Source organism: Lepisma saccharinum, chromosome 6 (assembly GCF_977018435.1).
Source record: "Lepisma saccharinum chromosome 6, izLepSacc3.1, whole genome shotgun sequence".
Taxonomy (NCBI): Eukaryota; Metazoa; Arthropoda; class Insecta; order Zygentoma; family Lepismatidae; genus Lepisma; species Lepisma saccharinum.
The window spans coordinates 91,816,419-91,832,950 of record NC_139234.1 but is presented as its reverse complement, the minus strand read 5'-3'; the positions used below and the strand labels follow the sequence as shown (position 1 = coordinate 91,832,950).

The following is a 16,532-nucleotide window of genomic DNA, read 5'->3' as shown; positions in this document are numbered from 1 at the left end:
ATTATGTAACCTTCTCCACTCACCTGTCTCCTCATCCCTTTTAGGTCCAAAGATTTTCCTAAGGATCTTATTTTCAAATACTCTCAATTTATGTTCCTCTTTCAATGTAAGGGACCAAGTTTCTCATCCATATAATACTACAGGCAAAATTACTGTTTTGTATATTTTAACTTTTAGTTTCTTAGATATTAAACGAGAAGACAAAAGTTTATGAAGAGAGAAGTAACATGCATTTCCTGAATTAAGCCTACTTTTTATTTCCTCTTTAATATAATTTTCATTTGTTAATATTACTCCTAAGTATTTGAATTTGGAAACTGGTTCAAACGAGTTGTTATCAATAATTCGATTTTGATTATTACCTAACACTTGGTTTCGGCCTGTAAGCATATATTTAGTTTTCTCTTTGTTAACTTCCAAACCTATCTCTTTAGCAGTTTTGAAAAATATTTTAGCATTATTCTTAATTGTATTCACATCATCCCCCAGTAAGTCTACATCATCTGCATATGCTAACAACTGAGTCACACCATTTAATTTTAGTCCTTCTTTACTTTCTTTTACCTTCCTAACAGCATATTCTAAGGCAAAATTAAAGAGCAATGGAGATAATGCATCTCCTTGTTTTAACCCATCATGAATTGTAAATTTGTCAGACATATTAATACCCACACAAATTTTACTTTCTGTTTCACTGGTGCATACTTTTATCATACTAACAAGCTTCTTAGGTATTCCAAACTCGACTAATATATTATATAGTTTATCTCTTTTGACCGAATCATATGCTTTTTTGAAATCAATGAATAGCTGATGGACATTTTGATTATATTCCCACTTTTTTTCAAGTGTCTGATGTGAAAAATTTGATCTATAGTTGATCTGTTACGTTTAAATCCACATTGATAATCACCTATAATTTCATTAGCATATGTGGTTAGTCTTGTTAAAAGAATGTTAGATAATATTTTATATGTTGTTGAGAGTAGAGAAATTCCACGGTAATTATTGCAGTTCATTTTATCACCTTTTTTAAACACAGGAACAATTATGGATTCTTTCCACTGTTGAGGGATTTCTTCTTTATTCCATATTAAACAAATTAATTTATGAATTTGACATATTAATGAATTTCCACCATATTTAATTAACTCAGCTGGTATTAAATCAATGCCAGGTGCTATGTTATTCTTTAGCCTTTTAATACCATCTTTAACTTCAGTCAAGTTAGGTTCTGGAACTAAAGGTTCTGCTGTGTGTACTTCATTTACTTCTGATTTATCTCCTACATGGACATTTAAAAGGTCATTAAAGTAGTTCTTCCATCTATTTAGAATATCACTTGGGTCAGCTAGAAAATCACCGTCTTTATCTTTTATCAAGTTTACTTTAGGTTGCCACCCCTTTCTAAACTCATTTACACCTTTATATAAATCTCTGATATTTTTATTTTTGCTGTTTGTTTCAATTTCGTTAATTTTGCTTTTCAAGTAATCTCATTTTTTTACTTCTAAACGTGCGGTTAACTTCTCGCTTTATTCTATTATAATTGCTTAGATTTGTATCATCAGAGTTATTTAACCACCTAAGTCTAGCCTGATTTCTTATTTCTATTAGGTTATGACATTCATTATCAAACCATGGCTTACTTTTTCTCAGTTTATGGTATCCTATACTTTCTTTAGCTGCTGATTCTATTGCATTACGTATGTGCTCCCAATTCTTATTTACGTCTGTTTCATTTATATTTTCATCATCATTTAAATCCTGCAAAACATCAAATCTATTTGACAGTTTAATTTGGTAATCTTTCTTAATTCTTTCATCAGCAAACTTTCCTGTATCAAATTTTATAACTTTTAGATTTTGTTGCTTATGATTTATCACTGAGAGTCTTTCTCTTAATTTAGCAATTACTAAATAATGGTCACTGGCACAGTCAGCACCTCTATGTGTACGAACGTCAATTATACTAGTATGCCTTCTCTTATCAATGAGAATATGGTCTATCTGATTATGAGTTTTACCATCTGGAGAAGACCAGGTATATTTATGGATATCTTTATGTTTAAAAGTGGTACTTTTCACAATTAAATTATATATATATACACACAAAAAAAGCAAAGAAGGAGAAAGGAACCAATCTTTTTTCTTACACCGAAGATGCAGCAATAGTCTGCGACAATTCTAATTTTTTCACTGTCTGGTGAGTGTTTCTTTTTCTCCTTCTTTGCCATTTATTTAGCCCTTTTAGCCCTCCTTTCTTTTATATATATATATATTAGTATTCTAAGCTGGGAAAGTTCTTGGGAACTACAATAAAATGTTGCCACTTTCAAAAATAATATTTATTGTATTATTTTTGGAATTTACAACAGTGGTTGTGAAAATTTTCAAGAAGAATATTTGTGCTAGCATGAAATATGAATCAGACATCAACCATTCTAACATCATGTTTCAATCAAGAACCTCTTCTCTCACCTTCAGGTAAAAAACTCCTGTCGTGCTAATTGTGGAATCAAACTTATGGTGGACCTGTGACTTAATACATATCTGGTGTAGTAACCAAATACTCCATTGCACTTCCCTGGAGTAATAATAATAATAAGAAAACAGCTTTTGGCTACATTTAGGTTACTTATTCTTCTCTCCTGAGAGGGGAGGAGCTGCATATTTGCTTAAAATGTGCACTGGGATGGCCTTATAGGTTTTGGACCAGTGCTAAAGAGTTCTTTAATTCTGCTGGTCCATTTGTAGGTTTTGTGAAGATGAGAGACTAGGTACTTCCTCAATACATAGTGTTACAGTAGGTAAAAAAAGTAATAAGAACTAGATATTTGCTATTGTACAAAATACATTGCATGTTGGTACAAGAGCATTGGCACTAACATACAAACAATTAATAGTTGAAATCTTAGTCAATTCTGACATGTACATTTTTAACAAAATTTAAAAATTCTTAGAAAGACATATAAATACATAATAAAAAAATTGCATCAAAATAACATTTAGCAAATATACCATGTTACAAAACTCCATGCATGCTGCAAAATCATATATTTTGTCAATCACCACACAATGAGAGCAAATTTTGATAGCACATTTGATATGTACATTTTTTAACAAACTTCAGAAACTTTATACAATTAAAAATATGATATACAAAGTAAAAAATAAATATCAAATTGCTATTAAGTGAAGACCACATTTCAGAAGTTCATGCATGCTGGTATAGAAAAGTATTGGTAAATAAATTCCAACTGACACCAATAGTTCAGCCTCAGTATCAGCTCAACCTTGAAAAATGTCCATCCACATGGTATTTAGCAAAATATACCACGTTCACAGCAGACCAAGTCCCCTTGGACCATTTTACTATTTTGATGTCAACCATTTATAGAAACCAGTAGCTGCAGCAGCTGTGCCTACCACTACACCAGCGACACCTCCTGTGGCGACACTAGCAATGACAGTGCCAACAGTTCCAACTGTAACAGCAGTATTATGGGCACTCTCTCCAAAGTGAAGAATATTTTCATAAGTGTCCCATGCAGCCTGTTTGTAATATACAAAAGAGACATCACTTGATTTGCCAGTTTTAGAGAATAATTCTTGGGTAATTTTGTTTATTAAAAACTGTAATGGGTGCATATGCCCAAATATGAAGGCAAAATCCCTTTAGCTTCCCCCCAAAAAAACAATCTAATTTAAATTAGCAGATTAAATGAACAAATATTTGAGTGTTATAGATATTGTGGAGCATTAACACATTCATGCCCAGCTCTTGGAGGTGCATTTAAATGACAAGCCTAGGCATTTTCTGAATCCAAACTTACCTAAAAAAAATGTTGCCGCCATCTTGAATTTTGACGCCCTGGAGGCTGCAAATGATGCTTCTTCATAGACTTTTTTAGCCGAGTGGATACGAACCTGACCTAATCGAGGTTTCCTGCTGGTGTCCCCTACCAATCACCCTCCATTGGTCCTCCAAGGATCCAAAAGTGTTGGGGCCCCTGGATATGTTCTCAGGTACAGCATCGGAACTCCCCCCAAAGTCACATGGTGCACATTTGCCAATCAACATGGGGGAGGGGGATGCCAAAAAAACTTAAATAAATGAACACCCCAGCTAAACGACCTTAGTCATTTATGGGCAAATACAAGCTCACACCTTCAAACAACCATGGTCATTTACAGGTGTGAATGTGTTTTGAGAAAGGAAGAAGATCTAATAACTAAACTCGTTACTCATAAGTTGTAAAGCAGCACTCAGAACACAGACACTTTTTTTTATGTTGTAGATTCTAAAATTGTGGTGGTGGTGATGGAGTGAGGGAAGCAATAACTTGACTTTTAACTACAAAAAAACAAAAAAAAAAAAACAACCTTTTTTATGAGAACAGCCTATAACGTTTGCATGAAGTTCCTACACTATTTAGTCTGAAAGAACCCTGGGATTATTCTTGTGGTCTGTGGTTTGTTTCTTGGCATTTTGTTGTTTGAGCGTGTACATACTGTTGTATTTTGATGAGTGACACATATTCATCATTGAGCATTTCTTCTGTGACATGATCTCTAATGTTACAATTTTTGGATTCATGATTCTACTGCAGGGGTCCTTGCAAAAGTATATTTTTCTTGGAATACAAACTGTTTGGAAACTCGATAATATGTAAATGATTTATGTACTATAAGAGTCAGAATGTTTTTGGAAATATCACTTTTTATTCCAGAAATTCGAGAGCAAAAATATAATTTAAGGAAGAGATAGTGTGTGGAATTAGAGATTATCATATACATACCAGTGGTGTGCGGTGCTAAATCAGGCAGGGGGAACAGGTCACCTGGAATTGCCCCTCCCATACGTGTTGTAATATAATAAAGTAGACCAACAATAATTCAACCCTTATTGAAATGAACCAAATAAATATACGATACATATGTTACAAATTGTCAGAAGTGACATAAATGAAGCACGTTAAAATTATGACAATACCAATGTTAAAGCAAATATGACATAATGTAAAGAAAACATTAAAAACAAAATTGTTGATGCGCAACAAAGAAAAAATTAATAAAAGTAATTTACGAGTGATCAGAGAAAAAAAAATGTTTTGTCGAAACCTGTTTCATCTCCTTATTCGTAGATTAACTTGAAGTTTTTTTTATAGAGTTGAGTATTTTTGTAATTCAAACGTCCTCAATGAAATAATGGCATACAGATGGCTGACTTTTTTTTTATGACGTCTGCTAGATTTGTAGACATTGTGACAAAAACCAAACTGTTCCAAACTCCCTTCTCGGGAACAAACAAGGACAACAATATAATTTGCCACTGGAAGAGTATTCAGTTAATCATTTTTCAGAGTTGTAGTAACTTGTTTGAAAATGCCTTGTGTACGATTTCGTTTTAGTTTTTAATTCAGTTAGGATAGGTGTTGGTTTGGTCAATCATACAACACTCGCAACATTCACTTTCTTGTCCTGCCACTGCGTGCGTTGAAACTTGTGTCTTGGGGCTTGTGGAACAGGTGGATGGGAGCTGTTCCCTCCAAAGCTATTTTGCAGCATTTAGCCAAGGTAACTCAAGGCATTTAGCAGACGCTTAGAATGTAGAAGATTTTTCAGTTCATTATGAATGTCAGACGCAATTTTGCAATGAGATTAGGAAATTATGGACTTATTACACTCAAAACTATCACTATGATGCAATTAAACTTCAGCACATAGCAAAAACTCGAAGGAAAACAAATTCGCTATGTGTCTCGCAAGGAACAGCTATGGAGTTCAGCTTCCGTGGAACCATGAGGATCGTTTAACTTCATGCGTGGTCGGAAATACTCAGGCAGCAGAGGGTGGAAGGATGAGGGAAAGTGAAGTAAACAAACGTCCAGTCACGGTGAAAGGTTTTCTTTGGTGTTACTTTTTGAAATGTTGATTTCGGGAGAAAGAAGTGTTCATATTATGTTAATAAGATAATTTAAATAGCTCCAAAGTACGATAAGTAGGATGGAACAGCCTATTCCCTCTGTTCCATGGAGAGACCGCCACTGATACATACATGTACAGTCATGGACACTGCTGGCTTGCAATGAATACATTGACTTTCAATGTCCATGACTGTACATGTTAGGAACTGTCTGTGCTGAAGTAATAAAATATGCACATACATAAGGGTCAGTCAGTGGAAAACAGGCCACCTTGTATATTTCGATGTGTAGATGCTGCGGCTCCACGAAACTCCTGCCACTGGAACGGAGTTTCGTTGTCACCAGGTTGATGGCAGTTGCATTGCTGGTTTGTGTGAAGCAGTGCAAGTGTGAGCCGTGTGAACTGCAGACATGCAGGGACTTGCCGTCCAGCATATCATGGAGGCCAGTAAGGAAGAACAGTCGTGCGTTTCCTGGTGGTGGAAGGTGGTAGTATGCAGGACATTCACCATCGAATGAGGGCAGTGCATGGGGAACATTGTTTATCTCTGTCACAGTTGAAGGAGTGGAGTTGGAGGTTTCGCAAAGGAAAAATGTCACTACTGGCCTCCATGAAATGCCAGATGGCAAGTCCCTGCATGTCTGCATTTGACATGGCTCACACTCGCACTGCTTCACACAAGCCTGACTTGACTGCCATCTACCACGTGACACTGGACCCCCTTCTAGTGGCAGGAGTTTCGTAGAGCCACTGCATCTACACGTTGAGATATATGAAGTGCCATGTTTTCCACAGACTGACTCTTTATATTTGTGTGTGTGAAAATTATCTCAATGGAAATGCCCTTTTCCTGAGTACACTCCAGAGGTTTTCACTTTGGGCAGTTGCATTTGTAGGATTGAGGTTGTTGGTTGTGGAGTGGCAGAGTTCTGTGGACTAAAATGTTCTTGAGGCTTGGGGGGATACTTCCCAGGTTTTTTTCTGGAAAAATGTCTGGTGTCGAGATCGCTATGGACATGGGGAAAGATGTAATGTATATGTGTCTTATTTTAGTGATATGTGGGTGTTATTGGACTCCTTGATTACACAGTGACAACATTACCACTATGCCATTACAGATGCCCCATGGAGGGTTGGTTACAACCAGGAGCTGCTCAACTTCGCATTTGAATACCAGAAGTTATGGAAGGAATAACATGCAATGGTATGCCATACTGGCACCTTTTTATGGGGGAGAATAATATTCTACTTTAAAGAAATAAATATGTGTGTGTAACTACACAGAAGTACAATCATTCATAAACATGCACAATATTTTGAGTGGTTCTTATGATGAACACAATAACAGGAAGGAATCAACTGAAAGCATACGAGAAACTTTCTTCCTAGAAAAAAAGCACTGGTTACAACATTTCCTTGGTAGGTGTGTAGCAGCAGTTTGGAAATGTTCCACTGTCTGGTGTTTTCTATTTCCATATTATTTTAATGCAAGCCCTTCTGCCCCTCCTTTCTTAAAATAATATAAGATATAAATAAATAAAACTGGAAGGAAAGAGTAAACACTTGCCACACAAAATAACAATTTCTGTTTCTGTATTGCCTTCCTTGGCTGGTTCAGTGACCAGTACCATGAATGGGTATCTTGGAATTAGGATAATGATGAGATTCTGGGTATTTGACAAGTATCCATGACAGGTATTCGAGTATCAGGAAAATGGTTATCATGATGATTGATATCAGGATAATGGATGGATGGCTGACATGAGTATCCAGATGTCATGTATTCAGGTTTCGATAGGATGCATATCTAGGTAACAAGAATTCATGTGATATGGATATGTGATAGACTGGAAGAGATGAGAGGTGGCATAGTAAATAAAATATGATAAGTATTAAATAACCATTGTGCAGCAGCCTGTGAGGGGCCAGGGTCTACTTACCATCTGCAGGCTCACTTCCAGATGCCTCAGCTTAGGTGGATGATCGATCATCCAACCAGTTACGGTGTAATGTGTGGTCAGCACAACTAACCCCCAGTCGCTGTTGTAGGTTTCCATGACACTTTACAACGAACAAACTACAACAACTGGGTACGAAGTTTACAGATGCATAAGCCTGCAGCCATTCGTGCGGGATTGCTCGGAATTGTGAGTCAAGGGTCACAGCATCGAACCTTGGCATAAGTCACAATTCGGTCTGCAAGAAGCATCTGGACAAGAACATCATTCGCCTACCAGGTATGAACAAGCATGAATAACCTTAAATTCAATCTTCCATATCTCCTTTGTCTTAGTCGGAGCAGGTTCAACTCACAAGTCTATTTAAGCTCTACCTAAATGTATTATTGAAGCATCCCTGTGACCTCAGATCCCTGGTAAGATGGGATTACAACATAATGGAGGTGCTTCAGGCTCTTTTTTGCAATTCTTTGGGAGCATTTCCCGAATTCACTGTTTTAGTAGTCACAATTTAATACTCCCACAGTACGCTTAAGATGCGTCAGGCCCAGTGACAATTTTCTATATTACCATATAGAATACAACCCATCTTTTCTTTTGTGCCATTCTCCCCACCCACAAAATCTAGTTATTTTGCATAACATTCATTCTGTACGTATTTAAGCATCATTCACATGGGAATGAGAACAATTGCTTGTATTTATTTGAAAAACAACATATTAATGAATTAACTAACTGCATATCCCTACTTTCATTTGTTCTTTGGTCAACACGACGAACTTTAGTCTACGAATACATCACAGATAGCATTGCAGGAACACCTAGATGCCTCCCTCGACCAAATCATAGAGTTAGCTACTGCAATTCGGACAGGCCCAGTATAATCACAACCCCTATCACTGGCCCCCTACCCTCTAATAACACGGTTAAGATCTGCTAACAGAAACTATCACCAATTCTTACTAGGATTAGAAACACCCAGCAGAACCCGACACCAACCCTTAGCAAGCACCCCAACTAACATACCAACTAACTCTAACAGTACTAATAGCCCCGATAACGTTACTGCAGAAATTTCCACCAGTAACATGGCCACTCCAATCCCAACTGCATTCTATCCGACGCCTTTCAGCGGAAACGACCCCAAAGAAGTCGAACCCTTCTTCCTGAGGATAGAGAATGTCATTCACGCTGCTGGATGGTCAGAAGCGAAGCGGAAAGAGATGTTGCCTTTATTCTTAACTGACACAGCTTTGACTTACTTTCACGTTATACAGAAAAGACCTAACTTCACGGACTTGACATATACCCAAATCAAAAATGAGCTAAGTGCCCTGTTCAAAGGAGCTTTCCTCCCCGCAGAGCCTGTCCAGATTGTCTTGGAGTACACACAGTTGATTACGGAGCCCATTCACGCATATGTTATTGCTAAGAAGGCATTGGTCCAACAGTATTTCCTGAATGCCACTGAAGAACAGACTTTATCCTATATAATCACGGGACTGTGAGCTAAATACATTGGTTGTTTAACTAACAAACATTTTGCCAAAACAGAGGAATTAATATCCTACCTACAAAATTTTGAACACCAACAATTATTGATTAATTCCCACATGATGGAGGAGAAGTATGAAATTGATCAGGCTATAGCGCAAGCAAGCTTGCATCAGACATTGACCTCCAGGCCACTCCCCAGCTGCTCACATGCACAGGCTTGCTCCCCTCTCCCAAGTAATATGCCAACTCCGGCTCAGCAATTTGTAGCGTACAACCAGAATCCAACTCTTCCTCCCCCCACACCCCTCTTATCAAGTTCAAAGTCTACAGTCAACTCCCGCTCCTGTCTTTCCTCCGCAGATAACCACGCCAACGGTTGCTATGGGAAGTTCTCAAGGCCAATTTTTTTCTCCTGTTGTACATCAACAACAGTCCGCTACCCATCAGATTCCAACCTCGGCTTCCCAACCAAGTTCCCAAATTCCACACTACGTGGCGCCACCAGCTGTAGCCAGCGCTCAACCCACTGACTACACCGCCTCTAGTGACGATGTAAATAAGCTTTAGACGCAGCTTGGAAATTTGTGTCTACATTCTCAGGAACAACTGAATCCAACCTCATTACTTAACTTTTGTGCTAATGTCTTTGAATTCGCAAAGAATGCAAATCAAAACATGCATAATAGGGATAATAGAGTTCGAAACAAGGGGAATAATAACTCCTCTTCCTACAGAGGTAAATTATAGGGCTAATCAAAGAGGAAACAATAGGTCGAATTCTAGAGCACAATTTTTAGAGGAAATAATAGGTTTCAAAGTAGAGATCAGAATCGAAATATGGGTAATCACGACGATACAAATACATCGGCCTGTACTTTCTGTGGTCGATATAACCACTTCAGTATTAATTGCTATTACAAACCACAAAGAGACAATAGTTTAAACTAAAATCATCTTCGACTTGCAGGAACGAAATCGAAGATATTGGTAGAATAGACAAAGTTCCCATAACTGAGAAAGATGGCTTGTATTACATCAACAGCAGTATACACGGGAAAGAAATAGATTTACTTATTGATGTGGGTTCCCAGATATCAATTTACCCCTCTCACCTCCTCCCTTCCGAAAGAAAAACTTACAATGTAAAATCCACAATTCAAGGTGTGTCTGGAACAAAACTGGGTGTGTTTGAAATTGTAGTCCTCCTATCAAAATTGGAAAATACAAATATTCGCACCTTTTCAGAATTATAGATTCTACAACCCTCCCCCCACTTTTAGGAAACTACTTTTTTGCGAACACAGAGGTGCGAGATGTCGTTAAAATAAAATACAATAACTCTTCACCATTTAGGACATACTCCAAATTACAGTATTTTGAGGTCAAAGTACAAAACTCACCAGGTGTCGTATGACATATTCAACCAAATTGAAAATGCAAATGTGTATACGGGGAAAGCTACCCTTTCAAACACAATTCAGTTAAATCCACAATCCAAAACTTCTATAAATTTTAAGCTTACCACTACGACACCTTCCACTCCTAAGCCTGTACTTTTTGCCCCATCTGCTTCCCTTATGACTCAGCATCCAGTAGTCCTTCCCAATGCTACAGTAAACCCTTAATCGCCTGTCATTCACAGTAAAAATGAACTTGCGGATACACTTTCTCGTGCAAGTTTACCACTTGAAAAGACTAATTATGACAAGAAGAATGACGATGATTATGATGATTTGTTTTTACATCAAGTATTTCATACACAATCAGAAGATTTTGATATTAGCACAGAACAAAGTAAAGACCCCCATTTAAGAGACATTATTGATATTTTAGAAAACAAAGATCAAGCTAGCAATCCTAGGTTAGAAAAACTCTCCTATTCTTATGTACTAAAAAATGGCATCTTATACAGAACAACCAGAATCAAAACAGGATGTCGAGATAGGCTTTGCATCCCCCACGCATTAAGAAATCAAGTGTTCGATCTTATTCATACACATAAAATGAATGGAAGTCACCAAGGTGCACAAAAATCATATAATTTAATGCTTATGCACTACTTTTTCCCTAACATGAAGAAATTTGTCTATGATAAGGTTCGACATTGCATCCCTTGCCAGATCTCAAAGAAACCATAAGGTTCCACACCCCATACCCTCCAGACATTCCTCCCGCCCCTCTTCCTTTCCAACAAATTCATCTTGACGTCTGTGGACCGTTAGTTTCTTCTAAGATACAAATACAAATATTTTCTATCAATAGTCGATAGTTGTACTAGGTACGTCATCACAGCTCTTTTGGCTAATCATGATGCACCAAACATAGCAACAGCTCTAGTTGAGAAAGTTTTTCTAGTCCATGGTCTCCCGACCACTATTTATTTAGATCGCTCAACACCCAATTCAAGCTTACTTTTACGGGAGTTAGCCAATATTACCGGCGTACAGCTCAAATTTATAGACACTTGTGCACATTTCACGAACGGGCTAGTTGAGAGCTCATTCAGCTATTTAAAGAAAGTCATGAGAGTTTTTGTATTGGAGAAAAAGGATATATGGTGTGATTACCTGGCTAGCGCCACATGCAGCCATAATATTACACTCCATTCTGGATTACGTCAGAGTCCATATTTTAATTGGTTTGGCTATAACCCAAGGATCCTAGCAGATGCAGTCCTCCCTTCGAACCCTGACAATATCTCCCAGACAAACGCACAAAGACTTGAACTCCTGACATCCATACATAAGACTGCTCATGAGAATTTACACAAGCGTTTTGAACAACAGAAACAGTACACTGACCGTACTTCTAGACAAATTCAGTACTCACTAGGCCAACATGTGTGGCTCCTAGATTCCAGTCCGATTCCCGGCGTTTCTAAAGCTTTTGCATCCTCCTATAAGTACAAAGGAACTATTCTTCGAAAAGTTAACGAGAATTTCTATGAAGTTACTTTTATTGATGGCAGGAACAAACAGAAAACTGATACAATCATGGTTTCTAGGTTGAAAGCCCGCTACGACTAGTGCCATGAAAACCCCACTAACATATAGACTAACATTCATTAACACACTCCACTCCCGTTCTCTCTCTTTAGCCTCCTCGCTACGTACGTTGCACATGCTAACATCCCACGCCTAACCCCCCCTTCACTTCCCGTGAATGCAATGCACTTCTGCATCAGAACGAACTCATTTTTATTTCAACAAGCCCAGGATTACAGAACACCCTCCTAATCACCGGAACATTTATAATAAAAATTCCTTGCCTAATAATAAAGTCCCCCTGATATTTAAAGTTATTTTCATAATTTGCGATTATACACATAGTAATAAGCAGAAAATATCACTTAGCTGATTTGACTCATAAGTACTTAAGCGCGTTTATGGTTCTAACTAGCAAACATTTTTTCCCCCCATTTGCTAGAACACATACGCTCAAATGATGAAAAAACAAACAAGAAAGAACGAAAGAAAGAACAAGATGAACGACTTAGAGAACAAATGAACTGCGTAGAACTTGCTGAACTTTTGGCTTTTGGCCATAGCAATTTTTTTTATTTTATTTACACTCAGGTGTAACGTGAACTGCTTCTTTGTAAGCTGTAATGCACTAAATATGTTAACAAACATATAATAAATATAGGCAAATGTTCCCACTCTCCCCTTTGATTTTATAGTTCAACCAGAGCGTATAGAAGGAATAGTGTGTGCACTCCCTGAGTTGCCGTGGTCCACCGCCTAGATGGCAGTGGTGACGTTTGAGACTGCGCGGAAGATGCTCGCGTTGCTTCCATAGCTAACTACATAAGAAACAAAAATACATGTTACTTACGTTTGGAGAAGAGCTCAGCAGCTAAATAGTTTGGAGAATTTCCGAGATGATTTTGCTGTCTTCGAGGTACTTAATTCCTTTCTTATCTCCTAGGTGCGGAAGAAAAATCGACATTTCAGATAGTGAAATACGATTTTAGGTAGCGTACGCAGCACATGATCTTCACAGCATCCTAATTGCGAAGTTTTTACAGCAATTATATTTAAATTATCTAAACACTCAAAAAATATATCACCCCATAAACTATTAGCACATGATATTTTTTCTGCAACGAATTCTTCCACTCGTAACAGCACATCGTAAACACTTTTCGATGCATAGGTAAAGTATTTACAGCCGTCACCCGAACCATAGTCTTGGACAAGGGCGCCGACTTGTCAAAATTATTGGGGGCGGGGCTCTGATCACTGAAATAAATTAATGAATGAATCACTCTCCCTTTTTTAACTTTTGACCTCAGTGTTCGGAATCTCATAAAAGCCCATGAATTCCTCAAAAATATCAATTTTAACAATACTCATAATTACATACTTAGTATATAATAATAAGTCATGTTTTTTGCTGTCTCTGGTCATAGCCCCCCCCCCCCCCAAAGTTGATGGTTTAGCGATCTCAGCGCCCCAAAGTTGATGGTCTAGAACATTTCAAATGTGAATTTAAAGTTAAGTTCATGTGGCACAATTCAGCCCCATGGAGTCGGCGCCTATGGTCTTGGATGAGCGTAAGTAAGGCAGGTACGTTAGTTGGTTCCCCGTGCAGAAAAGTTGTACACAGTTTACAATGCGTCACTTTTGAAATATACCGCACTGTGTATCCTGCCAAATGATACACCAAGTATTCTTTACCAACACTTTGTTCATTTAAGTACGGTATGTTGTTTTCCCAGTCCGGTATTTGAATTTCATCTTCAACAATGGAAATTTTTCCCTTATTTTATTTTCAGGTTGCTTCTTCACCGAAATATTTTTATTTTCGGTTGCTCTTGCCAGAGTTCGCATTTCATTAACAAAAGACGTCAGAGGAGATTGTCTTGTATTCACAGTTTCCGCCCGAAAATAAAGCAAGTTTTGCTGGTACGTAAATTGATTGCACATATAAGTGCACATATGTAAGTGCAGAACATCCACAGTGGAGGGATGATCATCACAAGTGAACGACCGCAATATACCAAAATGGCGTTCTAGGGGATCTTGATTAAATTTTCCTGTCAAAACGTACTTGTAATTGTTCTTCCACAAATATTCGGACACTTCTAAAGTACTTTCTAAAGTCACTCTAAGGACTCTAGCATTTTTTTTTTTTTTTTGTGAAGCGAAGGAATTTCGATTATCTCTAAGGACAGCATTCCATTTTATTAAAGTTGTATGTGCTTCTGATCCTTTATATATTTATTGCCTGTGCAGGAGCCATATCCAGATCTACAGCCGGGTACGAAACATGTAGGCATCTTGTAGTTTTCGCTCGCTGCTGTCTCAAACACAATAATAATGCGTTGAACACAACACAAACTAGTCACAAGGGATCAGTCACAAATCTAACGACACTAAACTGAATAACGTAACAACGTTGTCATTAATAAAAGTACACAATGTTATTCTAGCACAACAAAACACAACGCTCTACATAATGCGCGGCCGCACTGCAAGCAGAAGACGCTCGTCGCAAGCGAAGGTGCTGCCAGTGTTTCGGTGGGGCACAGCTCTATTCACTTGGCTTACGGGAAGAAACCGAAGTGCACACACTTCCTCTTCTATACGCTCTGGTTCAACTATCCATAGCACATATCCCATGAAATTAAATACCTACTCTCTCTTTCCATGAACTTTTTTATAAATCTATTAGTTATTATTTTCAATTATCTTGCAATTTTTCAATTTTTTTTTTGGTTAGCAGCAAATCGAAGGTGCTTAATCCATTGCCCACATTACATGTAAAATTCTTGCAATTATTTTTCTATACGACATTTACACATATTACACACGGAAATGTCTTGTAATCACATAGTTCGTTCTATTATCACTGAACTCCCCCTTTTTTTCTCATTTCAGACTCCCACCCCAAGATGTCTCTCGCTCATTATGCTATTATCGCGACCATCGTGCTAGCTCTTATCGGCATTCTTATTTTATTGATTTTATTAATTACATCTTGCTGTTGTTAACCCAAATCATGTGTTATAACACCCCAAAATTGATTAAAGAAACCTTCTATAAGTTCCCCAATTGCTTTACAATCAATTTCACATACCCCGGAGACAGCTATTACCTCACCACCCCTCTTCCCCTGCCCCCTTTCTCCTCTGGTACGAAACAACAAACAACTATTCCTAACCGATGTTCCCCAACTTTTCCGAAAGGACGTAGACTTCTGGTACCTTCTGTGGGGCCACCTCCCCTGCCCCCTTTCCCGGCTTGTCCAGCTATTCCCCCAGCTCCCACGTTGTCCCCCTGCAAAATTTCCCCCTGTAAACCTGTCATTCATAAACAGGTCCTCTTCAAAACTCTGCATAATATAAGTAACCCCGCCCCTTCGCCGTAACTTCGATCAGGTACTGTCTCCCCTCCCTCTCGAAATTCTTCCCCAGTTTCTTTTGAAAGTCCTTTTTCTGTTGAGTTTATTACTCGCCACCATTTATTATAACTCTGCTCCGCTCCCTTTTTCATTTTTCCTAATTTTTCCTTTTCACTTGTTTCATTATCATCTGCTGATGGATCATTCACGTCAATCTGCTGCCTGTGCTTACGAAAGAGAGATCTTGGCTCTTTGAAGTTAACGGATGACAATTTGTGGAATTCCATCGCTGAAGGACCCTCTCCCGTCTGGAACGATCGGCTGGCTTTCTCATCATCCCAGATGCGACGCAGTACCGCAACGTTTTACAACCATCCAACTCAGAATTTTCCCCCCTCAAGCTGGCATCTCCCGTTGCAGCGCACAGCGACATCATACACTCGAGATTCACCTTCGTCTGAAAGCCATTCCTATGACGTCACGGAGAACTCCTCGGCAAAGCCGCTCCCACCCAGTGCTTCTTGACATCACCTGCATACCATCACGTGTTGCGTGCAGTTACTTTCTTTGGCCACAAGTGTGTTCCAGTGCTTTTGCCTCGCTCAAATGACGTCACACTCACATGTTTCGTATGTGAACATTTCGTGTACATCACGAGGTTTGTGCCCACGGATGCTGTTATCTATTTTGGTGCATTTACATTTTCAATGCTACGATTCTTCATTACGTTATGGCATTACTTTGTCTGCTATAGTGAGCCCCGCCTCTGGCGACATACTGTTTTTTTTCGCGTTGCCATAA

General features: G+C 38.3%; 1 protein-coding gene across 1 annotated transcript in view; it reads right to left on the bottom strand.

Annotated features, from left to right (window-relative positions):
- Window positions 1-2,333: 2,333 nt before the first annotated feature.
- The window catches only part of LOC145988928 (uncharacterized), a 224,406-nt gene continuing 210,207 nt past the window's right edge, over window positions 2,334-16,532 (bottom strand). Inside the window, exon 12 of the mRNA XM_083124226.1 lies at window positions 2,334-3,555. Coding sequence (XP_082980352.1) covers window positions 3,376-3,555 — 180 coding nt within the window. The 3' untranslated portion in view covers window positions 2,334-3,375. The remainder of the gene's footprint in view (window positions 3,556-16,532) is intronic.